This window comes from Pseudonaja textilis, chromosome 1, assembly GCF_049901715.1.
Source record: "Pseudonaja textilis isolate UNSWEBS1 chromosome 1, rPseTex1.2, whole genome shotgun sequence".
Lineage (NCBI taxonomy): Eukaryota > Metazoa > Chordata > Lepidosauria > Squamata > Elapidae > Pseudonaja > Pseudonaja textilis.
The window spans coordinates 3,267,328-3,288,424 of NC_141990.1; the positions used below are offsets into that span (position 1 = coordinate 3,267,328).

Below are 21,097 nucleotides of genomic sequence, written 5' to 3' on the forward strand. Positions count from 1 at the left end.
CAGAGCAACCCCAGAAGGAAGCTGCTGGGGACGAGTCAGCAGGACTGCCGGATTGATCTGGCTGGGGAGGATAGACCCCGTAGTCCAATCGTGGCTCCAAGAGCCTTGGTGGCCTCCGCTAATTTGTAGAGGAGGTCAGTGACCCACTCAAATGTCGTAGGGATTTAAAGAGCCGGGGTGGGTGGGAGTTGTTGGGGGGGCGGGGGGGGAAGACCCCGCTGTGCCTCATTGTTTCCGGAGTCCGTACCTGACGTGGTGACTGCTGGCAAGTTGAATATTTCCGTCCCAGGCTGAGCAGCTGCTGTTCACAAAGAGAGAAGGAAGAGACACAGGTGAAGAGATGGGAGAAAGCTAAGAGGTTTGTAGCTGAGGGTTGAACGGTCCTTGCGCTGGGGCCGGAGACGATGGTCCCTAGTCGGGTTATGAAATCCCCCCCCCCAAAATCCCTTTATTGGAGAATGTGATTGATGACATCTTGCAGTGCCTCCTTGGAGAATCTGACACAGCCAGGAGGGAGGTGGGGAAAAAACAGAGTCACAGGGGACTGTGAATGACGTACGCCAGAGTTGGCTTCGTTTAGGTTAATGCCGGCATGTTACTCCTAATAAATCTTTTTTGAGTTTTTTTTTTTTGAAGCTTGGCTCCAGGCTCGTGATTTAATTAGGACAATCTCAGGAATCAGTTATCTAGCTGGGTCCTGAAACGTCTGCAAGAAAGCTGACCAGCTCAGAGAGCACCAAGGACCCCACAGACGTCGTCCTCCTCCTCTTCCTCTTCCTCTTCCCTGCAAACCCTCCTCTCTTCTAGCCCTGATGATGTTCCCTAGCTGGGTCCTGAAACGTCTGTGAGGAAGCAACCCAACTCAGAGAGCACCAAGGATCCTTCAGTCTTCCTCCTTCTTCCCCTCTTCCTTCCTCCTCCTCTTCCTCCCCCTCCTCCTCCTCCTCCTCTTCCTCCTCCCTGCAAACTCCTTCCTTCTAGCCCTGATGATGTTCCCTAGCTGGGTCCTGAAACGTCTGTGAGGAAACAACCCAACTCAGAGAGCACCAAGGATCCTTCAGTCCTCCTCCTTCTTCCCCTCTTCCTCTTCCTCCCCCACCTTCAAACCCCCCTCCCTTCCAGCCCTGATGATGTTCCCTGGTTGGGTTCTTGAACGTCTGCGAGAAAGCAACCCAGGTCAGAGAGCACCCGGGACCCCACAGAAGGGAGTGAAAAAGAAGGGGGGGGGGGCGGAAAAACAGGACCTCCTACCCATATCGGATTCATTTCCCCCGCACGAGTTCAGCTTGCGAAAGATCTCCTGTTTCTTCGACTTCACCATCGGGGAGGTGCTCTCCAGTTTGGTGAAGAAGGAAGGCAGGTAGGCGATGCTTCCCGGAGAACGGGAGTCCGTCCTGTGTGTGAGCCAAGGAGGTGAAAGGAGAAAAGAATTAAATGCACGCGGGGAGGAGGAAGGAGGAAAAGGATAGAGAGGGTATAGAGTAACTTTATTGTCCCTTTGAAAGCACGCGAATCGCCATACATTAAAATCACGTTACACGCGAGGTCTCCACCTCCAAAATCAACAGGGATAAATACATGCAATACCGTTTCCCTGGAAATACAACCTACCCTGAAAGTAAGCCCTAGCTTGGTTTTTTTTTTTAACATGTGCGCCCAATATAAGCCCTAGCCCCTCAAAATAAGCCCTCATTCAGATCTCTCCCACTCAAGAGTAGAGGGGTAAAAATTAAGCTGGGGAGGGATGGGTGTTATGACTCCCCTTCAAAATTCCAACGAACAAAACAGAAAGCAGCCGTTTCACAATTAAATCGAACGGAAAGAAGTCTTACAAGATAACGGCTGGCAGAAACCACAGCATAAATCTTTACTCTGTCCGGCAAACCAGTCCTGGCAATAAATCTCCAGTCTCAGAGCTTCTTGCTGTAACGTCCTCACTCAAATAGTCACTTTGTTCCTGGCAAATTGTACCAGCCCAGCTGTGTCCTTTTATACTCATTGAGGCAACGTGCTAATTTACTGACTCGCTCTCCTCCTCCGTTCCAGCTGAGTTTGCCTTCTCAACCGTCTTCTGTTCCTTACATTTAACCACAAATTTTCCAAGTTCTCATCTGCACTAGAAGACTCTCTCAAAACTTCCTTGTCAGCCATTCCCGGCTGTTGATCAGATAAGGAACCAGAGGAGGTCAAAGGTCCTGACAATTCTAATATATCAGGTCTGTCGTCCTTTGTCACGTCCATCTCCTCATCCTGGTTACCAGTCCAATCACTGAGCCATGCCGGCTCATATTTTTCTACCATGACCTCCTCACTTGAACTCATATCAGTCACAGGAGCTGAATCCAAGCCCGGAGCCACAACAGATGGGGGTGGAGCTGTGCTACTACTTACTTTTGGACAATTGTAGCCAGGCCTCGCACACCCGGACACCTGCCTTGCCGGCCCATTTCTTCTGCGGCCAGCAAGGCTGGTCAAGCTTTCATGAAGGAGCTGAGAACCAAGCTCAGGATCGATCCTATCGGCTGCAGAGGCCTTCAGGAAAGCCTTGCCGGCCACAGAAGACGCTGTTCCTGGAGGCCTCTGACAGCGAAAAGGAGGCCGGGGGCGACGCGCGCAAGTGAGGTTAGTCAGTAGATGATATCCTCCTAAAATAAGACCTGGCGCCTTTTTTGGGTGGCCCAAAAATATATATATATACAAGACAGGGTCTTATTTTCGGGGAAACATGGTATTTATGTGGTGCCTGGTTGTGTGTGGCTTTTAGTTGTTAATTAGGACCATGTGGCGGGCTGTTAACACATTGATGTTTCCTTGTGCTGCTGCACCTTCAGCTCCTAAGTGTGTGGTAAGCTGATAGTAAATCCGCACATCCTTTGACTTAACAAGGGGCTTGTGTCCCAGGCTTCGATCATTTCTCTGGCTATTTTTACCCCTGCTCGGCCGACAATCGTAGCAGTCACGAAATGGAATGCATGTCCTTGTTTCTTGCAGTGTGTCTGGTATGTGTAGATGTATGTGTGTGTGTGTGTCCCTTCCAACTCTGTTGGACCTTGGAGGTCATCTAGTCCAACCCCCTGCTCAAGCAGAAGACCCTAGACCCGTGATGGCGAACCTACGGCACGTGCGCCGGAAGTGGCACGCAGAGCCACTTCTGCCAGCGCACGAGAGGTTGCCCGGAAGCGCCCCCACTGCGCATGCGTGTGCGCCCTCGCAAAGCCAGCTGATTGGTCAGGTAATCTGCCACGCATGCGAGCGCACTTTGGGCACGCAACATGGAAAAGGTTCACCATCACATCCCTAGACCATTTCAGTCAAGGTACTGTCCAGTCTTCTTAAAAACCTTCAGGGAAGGGAGGGCCCACAATTTCTGGAAGCAAGGGGTTCCACCGGTTAATTGACCCACAAACCCCAGTTACCTCTGTTCCGAAGGCTCTGGTCTTTGCGAGAGCAGCAGGAAGTTGTCCTGTTTGTCGTGGACTGCTGGCGCCTGGGGTGGCGAGATCGGCTCGTACGACTCCGAGGAAACGTGGCTTCTCTCGGGGGACTTCCCAAGCCTTGAGGTCACCAAGAAACACACACACAAAAAAACCCCACACATTTTATTTGGAACACGGGATTTCCCGATCCCACCAAACTGAAAACCGTCGGATAAACCAAAAGGAAAGGTTAAGGATTGATTGCACCATAAAAATACGAGGGCTATCCACAAAATAGATTACGTTTTCGTCTGTAGCAAGAAGTGGGGGGAGCTAGCGCGGCCATCTTTGGTCTGTGCGTCCGCCGCTCAGTCTGCATCTAGTCGCGCGAGTGGGAGGTTCGTATCGTTGCCCGTTATTTCACAGCAAACGTTTGAAATGTGTGCTGCCATTGAAAATCCCGCGAGTTGTGAGGTGCGATCAGTGATAAGTTTTCTGTTGTCAGAAAACCATAAACCAACTGAAATTTTTCGGCAACCGTGTGAACTGTACGGGGACAACATCCTCACTGAAGGTGGAGTGCGCCAATGGTGCATTAAGTCTAAAGATGGCCGAACTATGGCACTCGAGAAGTCCTGAATGCTTTCGCTTGGTGCAAGATCGGGGCTGTAGGGCGGATGAGGAAAAATCTCCCACTTAAAAGCATTCAGGACTTCTCGAGTGCCGTAGTTCGGCCATCTTTAAACTTAATGCACCATTGGCGCACTCCACCTTCAGTGATGATGATGTCCCTGTACACTTCACACGGTTGCGAAAAATTTCAATCGGTTTATGGTTTTTGCCAACAAAAACCTTATCACTGATCGCACCTCACAACTCGCGGGATTTTCAATTGCAGCACACTTCAAATGTTTGCTGTGAAATAACAGGCAGCGATACGAACCTCCACTAGCATGACTAGATGCAGACTGAGCGGCGGACTGAATGAGCAAGATGCCGATAGCTCCGCCCCTTCTTGCTACAGGCAACGTAATCTATTTTGTGGATAGCCCTAGTATGTATGATTAACAGCTTTGTTCGGGTATTTTCCCACGTCATTGTAGTTGTGCTTTTAAAGTTGTAGCAACGTTTCGGCAGAATCTCATCTGCCATCATCAGGCTTCTGTATTGTGTTCGTCTGTGAGTCAGACTTTTACAGTTGTTTCAGTTTTAAATTTGGGGCTAGCCTACTGCTGTGCCAGAATGGGGTTTGTCTTCATCCTGATTGGTTGGGAGTCTTGGTCTGTGTTTATCGGTCTTGGAGTTTGCTGTGTTCTGCTTGATTGGTGTTTCTAATATCTTCTGTCTGTTTTGTGGCTTTTTGTGTCTTGATTGGCTGGCAACATTGTGTTCCTGTATTGGAGGCTTTTAGTGCAGCTTGGCTCCAAGTAAATGGACAGCTATCATTGTTTAGGAAGCTAGGTTTCATCTGGGTGCCTGGTTGGGGTGTGTTTGAGCTGGAGGTATCAGGGCGGATCTGTCTGTGCCCAGGTGTTTGCCTGGCTTGTGGTGTGGAGATTTTTTTGTTTGTGAGTGCAGGCTTCCAAATGATTGACAGTCTGGTGGAATCATCTCTTCTATTCATGCTTCCTAATAGATATATATATATATATGTTTTCTTAAGTTTTCGCGGGTACTTACATGTATGGCATTCAGCTTTGTTCGGGTATTTTCCCACGTCATTATAGTTGTGCTTTTCAAGTTGTAGCAACGTTATTTGGAAGCCTGCACTCACAAACAAAAAAAATCTCCACACCACAAGCCAGGCAAACCCCTGGGCCCAAACAGATCTCCCCCCGCTGATACCTCCAGCTAGGCCCGTTTCATCACTTCCTAATCCCTCTATGTTTTGCCTTCCTGGGACTCAGGGAAGCTTCCTGGGCGAAGCCATAATCCCGGCACAGGTGATCGTAGGATCATCAGGAGGGGAAAAAAAACAAACACCTGACTGGGCAGGTAAGGACACGGTCAGCAATGTCGGGCATACGCGCGAAGTTGCGCATGTGCGATAAAGACTGACTGGGAGGAGAGGGGTGAGCCAGGTAGGGGCATGATTTGCCGCTTCTCCAAACTGTGCAGAATTATAACGACTGGTTCTATAGAACCGGTCCGAAGCGATAAGAATCCCACCCCTGATGTCAATGGACCCCATTGCGATGGGTTGTGAAGTTGGGTTAGGATGGCCGTTCGCGTTCCAAACTGCTGATGAAATAAACCTCTGAACCTTACAAGTAAGAATTATTATTTGTGTCGCTGTCCTTCGTTTCTTTTACTGGAATTTTTCTTATGACTGATCCAACCGCTGACATTTCTGACACCTGGTTTTACTACCAAACATGCACAACTAGGATTTGCCTGGCTGTTCATGGCGTTGCGTTAACTTCCACTCCCAATTTCTATTCCCAAGAGGTTCACTAAGGGGCTAGGATTATTACACAGACAATCATCTCTCTTAAATGCATCCCAAAATGTACAGGACCAGAATGGGGGGGGGGGAACCCCCAGAATTGAAACACAGAGGAACCGAAAGAAGAAATTGTAAGGTAGGTGGTCTTTAATCCGACTCTAAAAGGGTCTTTAAATGACTGAGAGTCAAAGGGTGGCTTTGAGGGGGGAAAGGCCACAGGAAGGTGGGCAGACACACGGCCGGTAGGAAGGGGTGGCCGTGGCCCTAAGTTCTAAAGATGGAGGGATGGAAGGAAGGAGGGAGGAAAATAGGGAGGAAGGGAGGGAAATAAGAAAGGAGGAAGGGAGGAAGCGAAATAAAGAAGGGAAAAAGGAAAATGAGAAGGAAGGAAAATTGGAAGGAAGGGAAGGAAAGAAGAACAGAGAAAAAGAGGGAGGGAGGGAGAGAGGGAGGGAAGAAGGAAGGAGAAAAAGAAGGGGTAGAGGGAGGGAGGGAAGGGAAAAAGAGAGTGGGAGGGAAATAAACAAGTAAAAAGGAAAATAGGAAAGGAAGGGAAGGGGGGAAGGAAAGGAAGGGAGGAAAGAAGGAAGGAAGGAGAAAAAGAGGGAGAAAGAAAGGAAAGAAGGAGAAAAAGAGGGGGTAGAGGAGGGAGAGAAATAAAAAGTAAAAAGCAGAACAGGAAGAAAGGAAAGGAGGGAGGAAAGGAAGGAGAAAAAGAGGGAGGGAGGAAGGAAGGAGAAAAAGAGGGAGGGAGGAAGGAAGGAGAAAAAGAGGGAGGAAAGGAAGGAAGGAGAAAAAAGAGGGAGGGAGGAAGGAAGGAAAAAAAGAGGGGGAGAGGGAGAGAGAGAGGAGGGAAGGAAGAAGAGGAAGGGGGAAAAGAGGGAGGGAGGGAAGTAGGGAAATTAGAAAAAAGGAAAATAAGATGTGAAGGAAAGGGAAGGAAGAAAGGGAAGAAGGAATGAATGAAAGGAGGGAAGGGGGAAAGAATTAAAATAGGAAGGAAAGAAGGGAGGGAGGGAGGGAGAGAGAGATGTCAGCGGGTGAAAGGAAAGAAGGAGAAAAGGAAAGAGCGAGGAAAGGAAATACAAAGTTAAGAGAAAGAACAAAAGAACGAGATAAAAGGAGGAAAGGAACAGAAGAAGAAGAAAACCTGGGAACTGAAAGACCAGAGACAAGAGGTTACCTTCCCCTGCTTTTCTCAGAGATGTTTTCGGGAGACATCCGGGATCCCGGGCGCTGGTGGGGGGCGGCTTGCACCTGGATGTCGGGGCTGTAGCGGTTCGAAGCCTTGGCCCGGTTTGTCGTCGACACAGAAGTCAGCGCCGAGGTCTGGAATGTGCTGGTGGGAGTCGGAAGGGAAGGCTGGGTGGAGACCTGGCTGCGGGCAAAATCCTGCGTGATGATTTGCTGGGCGAGGAAGGAACAGATCCCAATAAAAAGAGGGAGAGGGGAGAGAGAGAGAGAGAGGGGAGAGAGAGAGAGAGAGAGAGAGAGAGAGAGAGAGAGAGAGAGGAATGAATCACCTGTTAGCCTGCTTTCCTTTTCAACACTCCAGCAAGACTCGAGCGTCAACTCAAAAAATATTTCTAGGGCCTTTTAGAGTTGCCAACAGAAAGGGGGTGGGGGAAGAGGGGTTTTGAAAGAGCAGTGCGGCAGCTTGGAAATTGAAACTGCATTCCGTAAATGTTTTTTTCAAAGATAGTAACTAGGTGACTGAAGTTTCTGCAGGGCACAGTTCTAACTGGAGAGCATGATGGATGACTCTGGGCTATGGAGGTGTCCCATTGGAGGATATGAATGACGATACACCCAGGGGTGGGGGAAACCAGGGTCAAGGGTGACAGCGAATGAGGTGCCTCAGAGTCGGCCGCACCCAGGCAGTGCCGGACATGTTAATTCTGAAATAAATCCTGCTTAGTTTTGGAAGTTTGGCTCGAGACTCGGGATTTAAAAGCGAGGAACTGCCGGAATCCTGACAGCAAGAGGCAAAGCAGAAAACACACGATATTATTTTATTCTAGCATCTCAACAAGAGGATAATATTTGTAGCTCAGGGTCAAAACTGGGAGGGGTCCTTGCTGCTCTCTGAGCTTGGCTGTTTCCTTGCAGACGTTTCATAGCCGGACTAGGGAACATCATCAAGGCTAGAAGGGAGGGGGTTTTGGTCTCTGTTTACTGCTCAACCTGGGACAGAACAGGAATACTAACTAAGGAACCACCAAGGGGGGAAAAATCACACCCCCACCAACACTGATAGAGCAAGCCACTTGACTGTAAACAGAAAGCAACCCCATCTCCCTTCTAACACTGATGGTGTTGCCTAGTTAGGTCATGAAACGTCTGCAAGGAAACTACAGAGCAATAGGGATTCAATTGAACCTTGAGCAACAAATATTCTCTTCGATAGTTATCTATCTATCTATTTATCTATCCATCTCATCTGTCTATCTCTCCATCTCTCTCTCTCTCTCTATCATCTCTGTCTCTCTCTGTGTCTGTCTGTCTGTCTATCTATCTATCTATCTATCTATCTATCTATCTATCTATCTATCTATCTATCTATCTATCTATCTATCTATCTATCTATCTACCTATCTATCTATCTATCTATCTACCTATCAACCTATCTATCTATCCATCCATCTATCCATCTATCCATCTCTCTCTCTCTTATCATTTCTGTCTGTCTGTCTCTGTGTCTGTCTATCTATCTACCTACCTACCTATCTATCCATCCACCTATCCATCTATCTATCATCTATCCATCTCTCTCTCTCTCTCTGTCTTATCATGTGTGTCTGTCTGTCTGTCTGTCTGTCTGTCTGTCTGTCTGTCTGTCTGTCTATCTATCTATCTATCTATCTATCTATCTATCTATCTATCTACCTACCTACCTACCTATCAACCTATCTATCAACCTATCAACCTATCAATCTATCTATCTATCTGTCTGTCTGTCTATCTATCCATCCATCCATCCATCCATCCATCCATCCATCTATCATCTATCCATTTCTCTCTCTCTCTCTGTCTTATCATTTCTGTCTGTCTGTCTGTCTATCCATCCATCCATCCTCTATTATCTCTCTCTCTCACTCTATCTATCTATCCTCTATATCTATCATCTATCATCTATTTATCTTATCTATCTAATCTATTTTCTATTATCTATCTATCTATCTATCTATCTACCTACCTACCTACCTACCTACCTATCTATCCATCCACCTATCCATCTATCTATCATCTATCCATCTCTCTCTCTCTCTCTCTGTCTTATCATTTCTGTCTGTCTGTCTGTCTGTCTGTCTGTCTATCTATCTATCTATCTATCTATCTATCTATCTACCTACCTACCTACCTATCAACCTATCTATCAACCTATCTATCTATCTATCTGTCTGTCTGTCTGTCTATCCATCCATCCATCTATCTATCATCTATCCATTTCTCTCTCTCTATCATGTCTGTCTGTCTGTCTGTCTGTCTGTCTGTCTATCTATCTATCTATCTATCTATCTATCTATCTATCTATCTATCTATCTATCTATCTATCTATCTATCTATCTATCTATCTATCTATCATAGTCTAATTAAGGGTCCACTGAGAACACAAACATCCATCACTGACAGGGCAAGCCAGCTGTATACTGTATAAACAGAGAGCAAACTCCACCTCCTTCTAGCACTGATGATGTTACCTAGTTGGGTCATGAAACATCTGCAAGAAAACAACCCAGCTCAGAGAACACCACTCCTCCACTTCCTCTTCCACCTCCCTCCCCCCTGCCACCCTCCCCTCCCCTTCTGTCCTTCCCCTCCTCTCCTCATCCATTCCACAAACCTCCTCTCCCTCGAAGCCCTGATGATGTTACCTAGTTGGGGTCATGAAACGTCCTGCAAGGAAACCACCAGGCTCAGGGAGCCCTCAGGGAAATAAAAATTAAAAAAAAAATCACGGAGACCCCCCAAGTGCAAACTTACGCAGATGTGGTCGGCCAAGGTGATCACGCGGTGAGTCGGGACGGGTGGAGGCCCCGCCTGGGGTGCCGGGGGTGCCTGAGCCTGCTGGGGCGGAGGTTGCTGTGGCGAAGGCGAATCCTGCGCGGGTCTGTAAGGATGGCCGGACCCTTCGTACTGGCGGCTGCAGTCCCCTGTGTGGCCCGAAAGGAAGGGGAAGAGAGATTTGCACACGGGGAGCAGGCTGGGAAAGAACTAAATGAGCGGTTGTTTAAGTCGGGAACGATCGGTAGTGTTGCAACTCTGAATCGTTGTTAAAAGAAGGCTTGTAAATTGAGGATGTGGGATTAAGCTGCGATGGCGAAACTATGGCACGCGGGTTTGGCTGACCCATTCTGCGAGCTGCGGGCAAATTTACCTCACTGCACATGCGCGCCTCACAGCTGATTTAGGGCCGGTTTGGGGCCTTTTTCAGACTCCCAGAGACTTGAGGAAGGCTTCTGCAGGCTTTGCAGGCCGAAAACTAGGCCCGTTTCATCACTTCCTGTTTTTCCGGAAATACCAGAAGTGACGAAACAGGCTTATTTTTCGGCCTGCAAAGCCTGCAGAAGCCTGCAGAAGCCTTCCTCAAGCCTCTAAAAGGCCAAAAAAAGGCCTCAAAACTGGGCCAAAATCAGCGGTGAGGTAAGTAAGGTGGTAGCAGGGATGGATAGGGATTGTGCACACATGTGTAGGAGGCATGGGAGGGGTGCGCATTGCCTTCTGGATGCTGGCACACAAGAAGGAGCATGCAAGCGCGCACACAATTTTTGGTAAAGGAGCCCCAAAAAGGTTAGCTACCACTGGGTTAGGGTTACGGTTGTCCTTCTCCAGGCTGATCACCACCCCTGAACCAGGCAGATGAGATTTCTTGGAGCTACCGTGTTTCCCCAAAAATAAGACCCTGCCTTATAATTTGTTTATTTTTTGCCACCAAAAAAGGGCATCAGGTCTTATTTTCGGGGGTTCTCATCTCCTGACTAACCTCACTTGCACATGTTGCCCCCGGCCTCCTTTTCGCGGTCAGAGGCCTTCAGGAACTTCTTCTTCTGCGGCCAGCAAGACTTTCCTGAAGGCCTCTGCAGGGGATAACAGAGCTCTGGATCGATCCTGAGATTTCTAATCAGCAATAGAGGCCTTCAGGAAAACTTTCCCAGCCTTGCAGAAGAAATGGTGTCAGGGAGGTGTCGGGGTGTGCGAGGCCTAGCTACAACTCTCCAAAGGGAAATAGTAAGGCGGCTCCACCACCCCATCCCCACCTTAGCTTAATTTTTACCTGTCCACTCTGGAATGGGCGGGATCTTAATTAGGGCTTATTTTGGGGTGGGGGAGGGCTTATATTGGGCACCTGTGTAAAAATCAAGCTAGGTCTTATTTTTGGGGTAGGTCGTGTTTGTGGGGAAACAAGTAGCTTGGTCTCAAATCTGAAGAGAAATTCACCGGAGAACCCTTTGTCTGGGATGGTATCCAAGTTTTTCTGGTTGGACTAGAACAGGGGTCGCAAACCTTTTGGACCTCAGGGATCACCAAACTCATAATTTTAGATCCCAGGGACCACTAACCGGTTCTGTGGGTGTGGCCAAATTTGTGGGCGTGGCTTGGTGGTCATGTGACTGGCTGGACATGGATTGTATGTAAATATTATAAATATTTATATAAATATTGATTTTTTCAGGCAAAGCAGGCAGGCAGATTGAGTTGCTCACAGACTCATTCAGTGATCTATCTATCTGCCATCTGCTAGTTCAGTCTGCCACATAAAATTTGCTTGCCATGAGTCTGCACTGAATAACAGAACCTTCAATTCTAAGGGAGATTCGGCTGTGCTTAAAAGCAGAGCCGAAGATCTAAAGATAGCTTGAAAGCAAGAAATCCAACCATTTCCTGCTTCCTAGCTAATCTAAATCTCCCGGCGCAGCAGAACAGATGAAGGTTGGAAAAAGGAAAAATAGCAATTTAGCGGTCAAGTTTACCGGGTAAGGAGTAGGCGGGGAGGGTTCCCGCGGGCCATGTGGGTGGCGCAGTCCTGTGTTTCTGCGCAGACTGGATTAATTGCTTTGGGGGGGTGCTCTGGGGGTGAGATTTCTCTGCGGACCACCAAAATTTTCTCGCAGCCCACTGGTTGGCAACCACTGGACTAGAACACCTTGGAGCCCTGGGATTTCTACCTTCTAAATCCTGGCAGCCCAATTTTTGGGGGAACAAAGTTAAATTCCCCCCACAAGGGAAACTTACTTTCTCCTGGGTTCATTTTGGGGGCTCCTGCTGGTAAGGGGGCATCTTCTCCTGAGTGGGGACAGGGGAGTTGGCGGGGCTGATCACCTCAATCGCGTCTCTTGAAGGTTCGTAACGGTGTGAAGACGAGGATACTGGGGAGGAGAAAGAGGAGAGAGAGAGAGAGAGACTATAATTTAGAAGGAGGTTTATGCTGCTTCTCATTCCAGGAAACCTTGCAGGATTTGACAATCTTATTACAGAATAGACACTGTCCCCTTCCTAACCTGGTAGGTTTCAACTGTAGGAACTTAAGTTTCTCAACTTTAGGAATTTTAATCTGTACAGATTTCGACTCCCAGCATTGTCTGGTCAGCATGCTTTAAGAGGGGAGGGCTTCCACTCCCAGAATCCCCCAGCCAGCCTGCTTGAAGAGGGGAGGGCTTCCATTCCCAGAATCCCCCAGCCAGGATGCTTTAAGAGGGAGGGCTTCCACTCCCAGAATCCCCAGCCAGGATGCTCTAAGAGGGGTGGACTTCCACTCCCAGAATCCCCAGCCAGCCTGCTTTAAGAGGGAGGGCTTCCACTCCCAGAATCCCCCAGCCAGCCTGCTTTAAGAGGGAGGACTTCCACTCCCAGAACCCCCCAGCCAGCCTGCTTTAAGAGGGGAGGACTTCCACTCCCAGAATCCCCCACCCAGCCTGCTTTAAGAGGGGAGGGCTTCCACTCCCAGAATCCCCCACCCAGCCTGCTTTAAGAGGGGAGGACTTCAATTCCCAGAATCCCCCAGCCAGGATGCTTTAAGTTGGATGGACTTGAAGTCACTGAATTCCTCAGCCGGCATACTTTGAGATTGGTGAACTCCAACTCCCACAATCCTTAGCCAATCTACCTTAAGAGAGGTGAACTCCAACTCCCAGAATTCTAATTAATTACTTTGCTAGTTAGAAGGTCGCGAAAGGGAGATCACGGAACACTGCGACCGTCCTAAATAGGAGCCAGATCCCCAGCCTCTGAATTTTGACCATAGGGAGGTTGCAAAACGGTCATAAATGTGGAAAACGGTCATAATACCTTTTTTCCAGGGCCATTGTAACCTCAGCCACTAAATGAACCGCTATAAGTTGAGGACTGCCTGTCCTCCACCCCCAAATTGTTCCACCAATCACCCAGGTGAGGAAAAAAGAAAACTGCCCCCCAAGAAACCACCAAGCTGGAGGACGGAATACGACATACAGCTGCCGGACGAATCCGAGCTCTGCGAGTTGCGATCGCGGGCGTCCTTGTCTGAGGCAATCTGCCGCGTGATGATCACGTCAATAAAGTTGGCGGCAGTGATGGTGGTCTTGCCCCGTGTGCGGAGCTCCTCCTCGTACTTGGAGATGGAGGGGGGCCCTTTGTCCTTCCCGGCCTCGGAGTAGACGGCCGACGGCGGCAGGTTCTGGGATTTGCTGGTCGAGAAAGCCGCCGAAGCCGAGGCGCCGTAACCGGAGGCTCCCCTCTTCTCCCCATCCAGCGCCTTCTGCTCCATCGGTGGCTGCGGCGGCTCGCTGACCACCGAGGACCTGCGCCCCGGGTTCTCCTCTATCCGTCCACCGTCGTGCTTGCCCTCCTTGGACTTGGCCACTTCCATCTGCGGAGCAGAGGCGGCTGCGTCCACCAGAGCGGCCAGCGCGTCGGCGGCCGTGCTGTAGCGGGAGGACGGCAGCCCTTGGGTGATGGAGGGAGCACCGGGAGGCAGCTGCCTGTTGGGGGAAGGAAAGGAGGATTGAGAGAGAGGAGAAAAGAGAGAGAGGGAGAGAGAGAGAGAGAAACATCTTCCAGGATTATACATATTGTCCAAAATTTCTGCAACTGTGAAGAGGGAGATTGAGGCAGAGATCAGGGGTGAGGGGTGGGGGGCTTGAGCAGCTCAGATAAGATACCCACCAGGTCCCTTCTGGGGAAAAGGCCCCGGTTGGGTTGAATTTAAGAGGGAACTCGGCTACAGGGCTTGTTGGCTTTAAATCCAGGATTAGGAGCCGCTATGGGAGGGAGGGAGGAAGAAAAGAGGGAGGGATGGAGGATGAAAAAAAAGGAAGGGAAGGGAGGGAAGAAGGGAGGAAAGAGGGAGGGATGGAGGGAAGGAAAGAAGAAAAAGAGGGAGGGAGGAATAAAAGAGAAAGGGGAGGGAGGGAAGAAAAGAGGGAGGGAGGGAGGAAAAGAGGGAGGGATGGAGGGAAGGAAAGAAGAAAAAAGAGGGAGGGAGGAATAAAAGAGAAAGGGAGGGAGGGAAGGAAGGAAGGCAAAAAGAGGAAGGAAGGAAGGAGAAAAAGGGAAGGGGGAGGAAGAAGAAAAAGAGGAGGGAAGGAAGGAAAGAGAAAAGGGAAGGATGAAGAAGGAAGGCGAGAGAAGAAAGGTAGAGAAAAGAGGGGAGGAAGGAAGGAAAGAGAAGGAAGGAGAAAAAGGGGGAAGGAAGGAGAGAAGAAGGAATAAAGAGGAAGGATGGAGGGATGGAGGAAGGAGGAGAGGAAAAAGAGGGAGGGATGGAGGAAGGAAGGAAGAAAGGGAGGGGGGAAGGAAGAAGGAAGGAAGGAAGGAAGGAAGAGAAAAGAGGGAAGGATGAAAGAAGGAGAAAAGAAAGGATAGAAAGAGGAAGGGAGGATGGGAGGAAGAAAGGAAAGAAAAAGAAAGGAAAGGAAAAAAGTGGGAGGGAGAAAGAAAGGAAGAAAGGAAAAGGAAAAAGGGGAACAGGAGGAAGGAAGCAAACAGAAAGGGGGGAGTGAAGAAGGATGGAAAAGGAAAAAGGAGGGGAAAAAAGGAGGAAGGGAGTGGTTTTGCAGAAAACTGGAAGTGGGTTTGTTTAACAACCACAGCATTCACTGTACGACGGCTGGGAAAAGATCAGGATCGTCACGACGTTCGACTCTAAACAGTCAGGCTCCATTGGTGTCGTATGTCCTGGACCTCCCTACAGCCCTTCCCCAATCCCCTCCCCTCCCCAGGAGATCCTAGAGACGCTTCTGGTGGCGAGGAAACCCACCCGCGGCGGCCCAGGCGGAACACTGAGAACTCAAAAAGACGACGTACATGATGCGCAGCTGGGCGGCCGGATCCAGCGGGCTGATGACGCTCGTCCCGTTGGAGCCCTGAAAGATGCTGGGCCGTTGCTGGAGGATGGGCTCCTGGCTCCGGACAGAGGGCGACGGCGAGCGGACGTAGCCGTGGCTACCTCCTTTCCCTGGCGGCTCGGTGCCTGGGGAAAGTGCGCGGAAACGGAGTCAGCGGATACCGTGTGATCCCTGAAAATAGGACCTACCCCCAAAATAAGCTCCAGCCTGTTAGATAGATGGATGGATAGATAGGTAGGTGTTTTGTGATTATGATCATGGTTTATCGCTTGTTGCTTGTATGTACAGTGAGAGGTTATGAACTGGAGATAAATTCCTTTTCTGTCTAATCACACTTGGCCGATAAAGAATTCTAATTTCTAATTATGATTATGATTTACGATGATTGTGTTTTGTGATGATGATCGTGGTTTATCGCTTGTTGCTTATATGTACAGTGAAAGATTATGCACTGGAGACAAATTCTTTGTGTGTACAATCACACTTGGCCAATAAAGAATTCTAATTATGATTCTGATTTATAATGATTGTGTTTTATGATTATGATCATGGTTTATCGCTTGTTGCTTTTATGTACAGTGAGAGCTTATGCATCAGAGATAAATTCCTTTTCTGTCAAATCACACTTGGACTATAAAGAATTCTAATTCTAATTCTGATTTATGATGATTGTGTTTTATGATTATGATAATGGTTTATCACTTGTTGCTTGTATGTACAGTGAGAGGTTATGCACTGGAGACAAATTCCTTGTGTGTCCAATCACACTTGGCCAATAAAGAATTCTAATTATGATTCTGATCTATGATGATTGTGTTTTGTGATTATGATCGTGGTTTATCGCTTGTTGCTTGTATGTACAACGAGAGCTTATGCACGGAGGCAAATTCCTTGCATGTCCAATCACGCTTGGTCAATAAAAGAATTTCTATTCTAACCTAAAGGACGTGACGGAGCTGGAAGAGACAACCGGCGCTTACCTGGACGAAGGTAGATGTCCGTGGGAGTGGACGAGATTCTCTCTCGCTCTCGTTCGCGTTCTCGTTCTTTCTCCCTCTCCCTCTCCCTCTCCGCGCTGGCGACCACGGAGGCCGGTAAGTGAGACGGGTGCCCTGCAGAGCAAAAGAGAAGGGGGCTTTAGAGAAACTGACGGATTAAGTCCTCGACTTAACGACAACAAAGCCCAAAATTTATGTCGCTAAGCAAGATAGCTGTTAAATGAAACACTTCAATTGTTAAGTTAGTAACCCGGTCTTTAAGTGAATCTGCCTTCCCCTTTGACTGTTCATCAGAAGGTCACAAAAGGGGATCATGGGACCCCCCAGGACTCTGCAATCGTCGTAAACATGAGCCAGTTGTCAAGCTTGTCTGAATTTTGATCACTGGCCCAGGGAGATGCTGCAACGGTTGTTAAGTGTGAAAAATGGTCACAAATCACTTTTTTTCAGGTTGGTGTATCTTTGAACGATCAAGAATGAATGACTGTTGAAAGGATGAAGTGATCTTTGCTGACCGGGACAAAGGAACAGTGAAAGTATCCTGATATTTAATACTTATTAAAGACACACTTCCCAGACTGAGTAAGCAGCGAATGGATATTAAAGGGAAAACTTTTTTTCTTTTCACTCTCCTTCCAAACGGAACAGCTCTGAGAGAAATCGGAAAACCCGCATTGAAGGTATGCTAAATGCTGAAGACTATGCTAATGCCAAAGGGATATGGATTTCTAAATATTTAAAGAAAAAATTTTCTTTTGCTGTGAGTGGGAAGGGAGAGGAAAAAAATTGAAGTAGAAGTTGTAAATAAGGAGCAGACTGCCTAGAATTTTAAAGAGCCATTTGAACATTAGTAAGACTTCAAAAAGACATATTTCAATTGGAATTTTGTGATTTAATAGCAAGCCCAGAAAAAGAAATGGAAGAAGGGAAAAAGTGCTAAATGAAATAGTCTATCTGGATCGTTTGGTGACTTTGGATCTTTTGGGAAATCTTTTTTCTTTGTTTAAAAACACTCGGGTGGTTGTTTTGGGAAATTTTTTTCCTCTTTATAATGGCATCATCCTTGGATGAATCCAAAACTGAATATCCAAAATATAAAAAGGAAGAACAAGACTGGAAAGATACTTTGGATATTCTTTTTCAATCTCTAGAAATGGCGGTGCGTTCCTATGGAGAATTGATTGCGCAGCCGGATAATTGGGACAAAGAAGAAATCATCTTTGATGAAGATGTGATCCTATTTGGGGAGGAGAAGAAAGAGGAAAAGAAAAAAGGGATTTTTAAAACCTAAAAAAACAACCCAAAAAGATAAAAATGAGTTGAAAGGTGGATATAAGGTTAGAAAACAACAGAAAGGGGGAAAGCAGAAGAAGAAAAGGGAGGTGGAGAGACAAAGGGGTAAAAAGGGTAAGGAAAAGAATTAGCAAGGGAGAAAGGAAGGGGTGAGAAGTCTCAACGATGGGAAGCAAGATCTAAAGAAACAAAATTCATTTAGAGACAATGGGTAAATCTAATTGAAAAAGGGATTCTGTAAGGTACATAAGATTGTGTTATTATAGGCGTTTTTAGACTAAAACGTTTAAGATATAAATGAGTATTAATATGTATGATTAAAATGGTTTTGACAGGGGTACTAGCTATATTATATATTTATAAATTTGCTCCTTTGTTATTGTTGTTCTTTCTTTTTTTTGTCTTTTTCTCTCTATATTGTGTAACTTTAGGATGTGCTAAACAGAATCCCAATACAAGTTATGTGTGATATTAAGTATTATTAGGTTAGGGGAAAGAGTTAAAGGCGTCATACTCCAATCAGTGTACAGGAGAAGTTTTGTTTAAAGAGAAAAAAATGAATGGATAGTTGAGAACAGACAAAGAATGACAAGTATTATGACTTGAACTGAGATAAGTAGAATAAAACTAAGAGAGTTAAAAAAAGGAAGAAGCTATACAGAAAATGGAAAACGGTAATAAGATATGGAATGATATATAAAAGGAACATGATTTTTGAAGTGGTGTCTGTACGATGAGTTTTAACCCGGGATCAAGCAACTTTCAGAAAAGATGTTTTATGTTTTTATGTTTTATGTCTTGTCTGTTTTTCTATTGGAAGAGAATAATGAAATTGTATAAGACAGATGGATATAAAAAATGTACACAATCTAAAGTTAAAGAGATATAATTTGAATAAATGGAAGGAAAGAGAGTAATAAAGAGAAGTTCGGGATAAGATAATGAAGATGAACAGGTAAGGTGAATATATATACTAAATTGTGTTTGTATGGAAATGTGATAACTTGGAATAATTCTGTCTTTAAATAAGATGTTGTATTGTTTTTTTTAGAAAAAGATTTTTTATGTCATCATATTTTATGTTTTATTTGTTTGTATATTGTTTTGTAAAATCAATAAAATTTGTTTAAAAAAAAAGAATGAATGATTGTTAAGTCAAGGAATCCTTCAACCTTTTTTGGGGGGGTCGATTGCAACATCACAATTGCTAAGTGATTGGTCATAAGTAGAGGACTACCTAGAATAGAATAGAATAGAATAGAATAGAACAGAATAGAATTCTTTATTGGCAAAGTGTGATTGGACACACAAGGAATTGGTCTTTGGTGCAGAAACTCTCACTGTACATAAAAGAAAAATAATACAGAAAGTCCTCAACATATGACCACAAGTGAGCCCCAAAATTTACGTTGTTAACTGAGAAATTTGTTAATTGAGCTAGCTCTGTTTTATGACTTTTCTTGCCACGGTTGTAAAGTGAATCGCTGAAGTTGTTCAGAAATGGGGGACCCGCCCCCGCTCTGCCCCTTCAAATCCCCTCGGCTGCGTTGGGCCTGTACCCAGCAGCACGTCCCTCCTTCAGTGCGCCCCCCACACCTTCTGACCCTTACCTGGAGACATGGAGGGTGGGTTGTAAGGCCTGGCGGGGAACGCCAGCTGAGTGCCAGGAATGTAGGTGATCCTCTCCATTGGGGGCGTGCTTGGCCCTCCGGGGTGGGGCACCAAAATGGTGGGCGCCATGCTGTTCAGGTCGATGATTCCTTGTCGAAAGAGGAAGGAATGAAGGCCAACAAGAGATTAAGACCAAAGGAAAAGCAAAAAGGGCTTGCTTAGTTACGACCGACACACACACAAAAAGGGGGGGACCGAGGACCCAGATTTGAGGTTCCGACAAACGAGTTTTTAATCGGAGTTGAGTTTTTCTGGAACGCTGACAGGATAATGGTCTTAAACAGATCGGCCACTGTCTCACGTAGCGAATGGAAATTTGGGGCTCGATTCGGGTTGTAAGTCGAGGACTATCTGTCTGTTGCGATGGTCGTAAAACGGATCGGTCCCTGTCTTGCTTAGCAATGGAAAAGTTGGGCTCAATTGTGGTCATAACTTGACCGACTACCTGTGTATTGTGATGGTCACAAAACAGATCATCACTGTCTTACTTAACGGTGGAAATGTTGGCGTCAATTCATAAAACATTCCTATGCCTCTTTTAGTAGTTGCCATTTTAAAAAAATGAGGGGGGAGGAGAGGAAGGAAACCAGGAAGAACAGTTGGAAAGCGGAAGTACATTCCAACTCTTTATCTTTAAAAGATTGTAATTAAACTACCAGAGCTTTTGCCTGCAAATACATTTAATTGAGAACGTGATTGATGACACCCAGGAAGGTGCTCAGTTGGAGAATCTGATTTATGACACACCCGGGGGGGGGGGGAAACAGGGTCACAGGGGACTGTGAATGAGGTAGGCCAGAGTTGGCTTCAGACAGGGCAGGGCCACTATGTCGCCTCTAATGAATCCTTTGAAGTTTTTTGAAGTTTGGCTCAAGAATCCTGATTGAATTTGGGCGATTGTTGGAATCCTGACAATCAGCTGGCAGTGAACCAGTTCTCTGTGACGAGTATGTGGGCCTGCCTGCCCATCCCTGGTCTTTCCTGTGCTTTAGTGCCTTTGTTTAGTGCAGTGGTCGGCAAACAGTGGGCCAGGGATCGCTGGTGGTCCGTGAGAAAATTTTGGTGGTCCGCAGAGAAATGTTCCCCCCCACCCAAAAGCAATTAATCCAGGCTGTGTGGGAACACAAAGCTGTGCTGCCCACATGGCCTGCGGGAACACAAGGCTTGCATCGCTTGAATGGTGAACAACACGAGGTAGTGACATCCTTATCTTCAGCGAAACCATGCAAGAACATGTTCAATTGGTCCGATAGGTTCTAGAAAAACTTCTAGCCGCCAAATTATCTGTGAAACTCTCAAAATGTGAATTCCACAAAGAGTCACTCGACTACCTAGGCTACCGAATATCCAACCTGGGGATTGAAATGGACCCAGGAAAGGTGAAAGCGGTGCTGGATTGGCAATCCCCCCGAGAACCCGAAAAGAACTTCAAAGTTTCTTGGGGTTTGCCAACTTCTATAGACAATTCATTCCGTCCTTTGCTGAAGTTGCCCTCCCGTTGACAGAGCTATTAAAAACAGGCCCGTCACCCCGCAAACCAAAGCCGAGTCAACCCCTGGATCGGACTATGGACTGTCAGAAAGCTTTTGAGACATTAAATGCCTCTTTGCAACGGAGCCCATCTTCAAGCACCCAGACGCGACCAAGCCTTTTATTGTCCAAACAGATGCAAGCGATATAGCGGTAGCAGCGGTTTTGCTGCAAGAAGACTCTAAAGGCCGACTGATGCCTTGCGCTTATGTGTCCAAAAAGCTGACAGATGCAGAGCGGTCTGAGAGAAAGAAGCATTCGCCGTACGATGGGCTTTATTGACTTGGAGGCATTTTCTAGAAGGGGCGCCAGAGGCCTTTGAGGTATGGACTGATCATAAGAACCTTGAGGCTCTAAAGCAGGGGTCCCCAACCACTGGTCCCTGGACTGGTACCGGTCCATGGAACAATTTCTACCGGG

General features: G+C 47.0%; 1 protein-coding gene across 1 annotated transcript in view; it reads right to left on the reverse strand.

Moving 5' to 3' along the window:
• Positions 1-21,097, reverse strand: part of NCOR1 (nuclear receptor corepressor 1) — a 187,637-nt gene that overhangs the window by 7,610 nt on the left and 158,930 nt on the right. Inside the window, 11 exon segments of the mRNA XM_087924448.1 lie at positions 248-301; positions 1,252-1,394; positions 3,417-3,554; positions 7,046-7,269; positions 9,847-10,016; positions 12,097-12,120; positions 12,123-12,230; positions 13,312-13,820; positions 15,145-15,310; positions 16,166-16,297; positions 19,087-19,236. Of these exon segments, the coding sequence (XP_087780574.1) occupies positions 248-301; positions 1,252-1,394; positions 3,417-3,554; positions 7,046-7,269; positions 9,847-10,016; positions 12,097-12,120; positions 12,123-12,230; positions 13,312-13,820; positions 15,145-15,310; positions 16,166-16,297; positions 19,087-19,236 (1,818 nt within the window).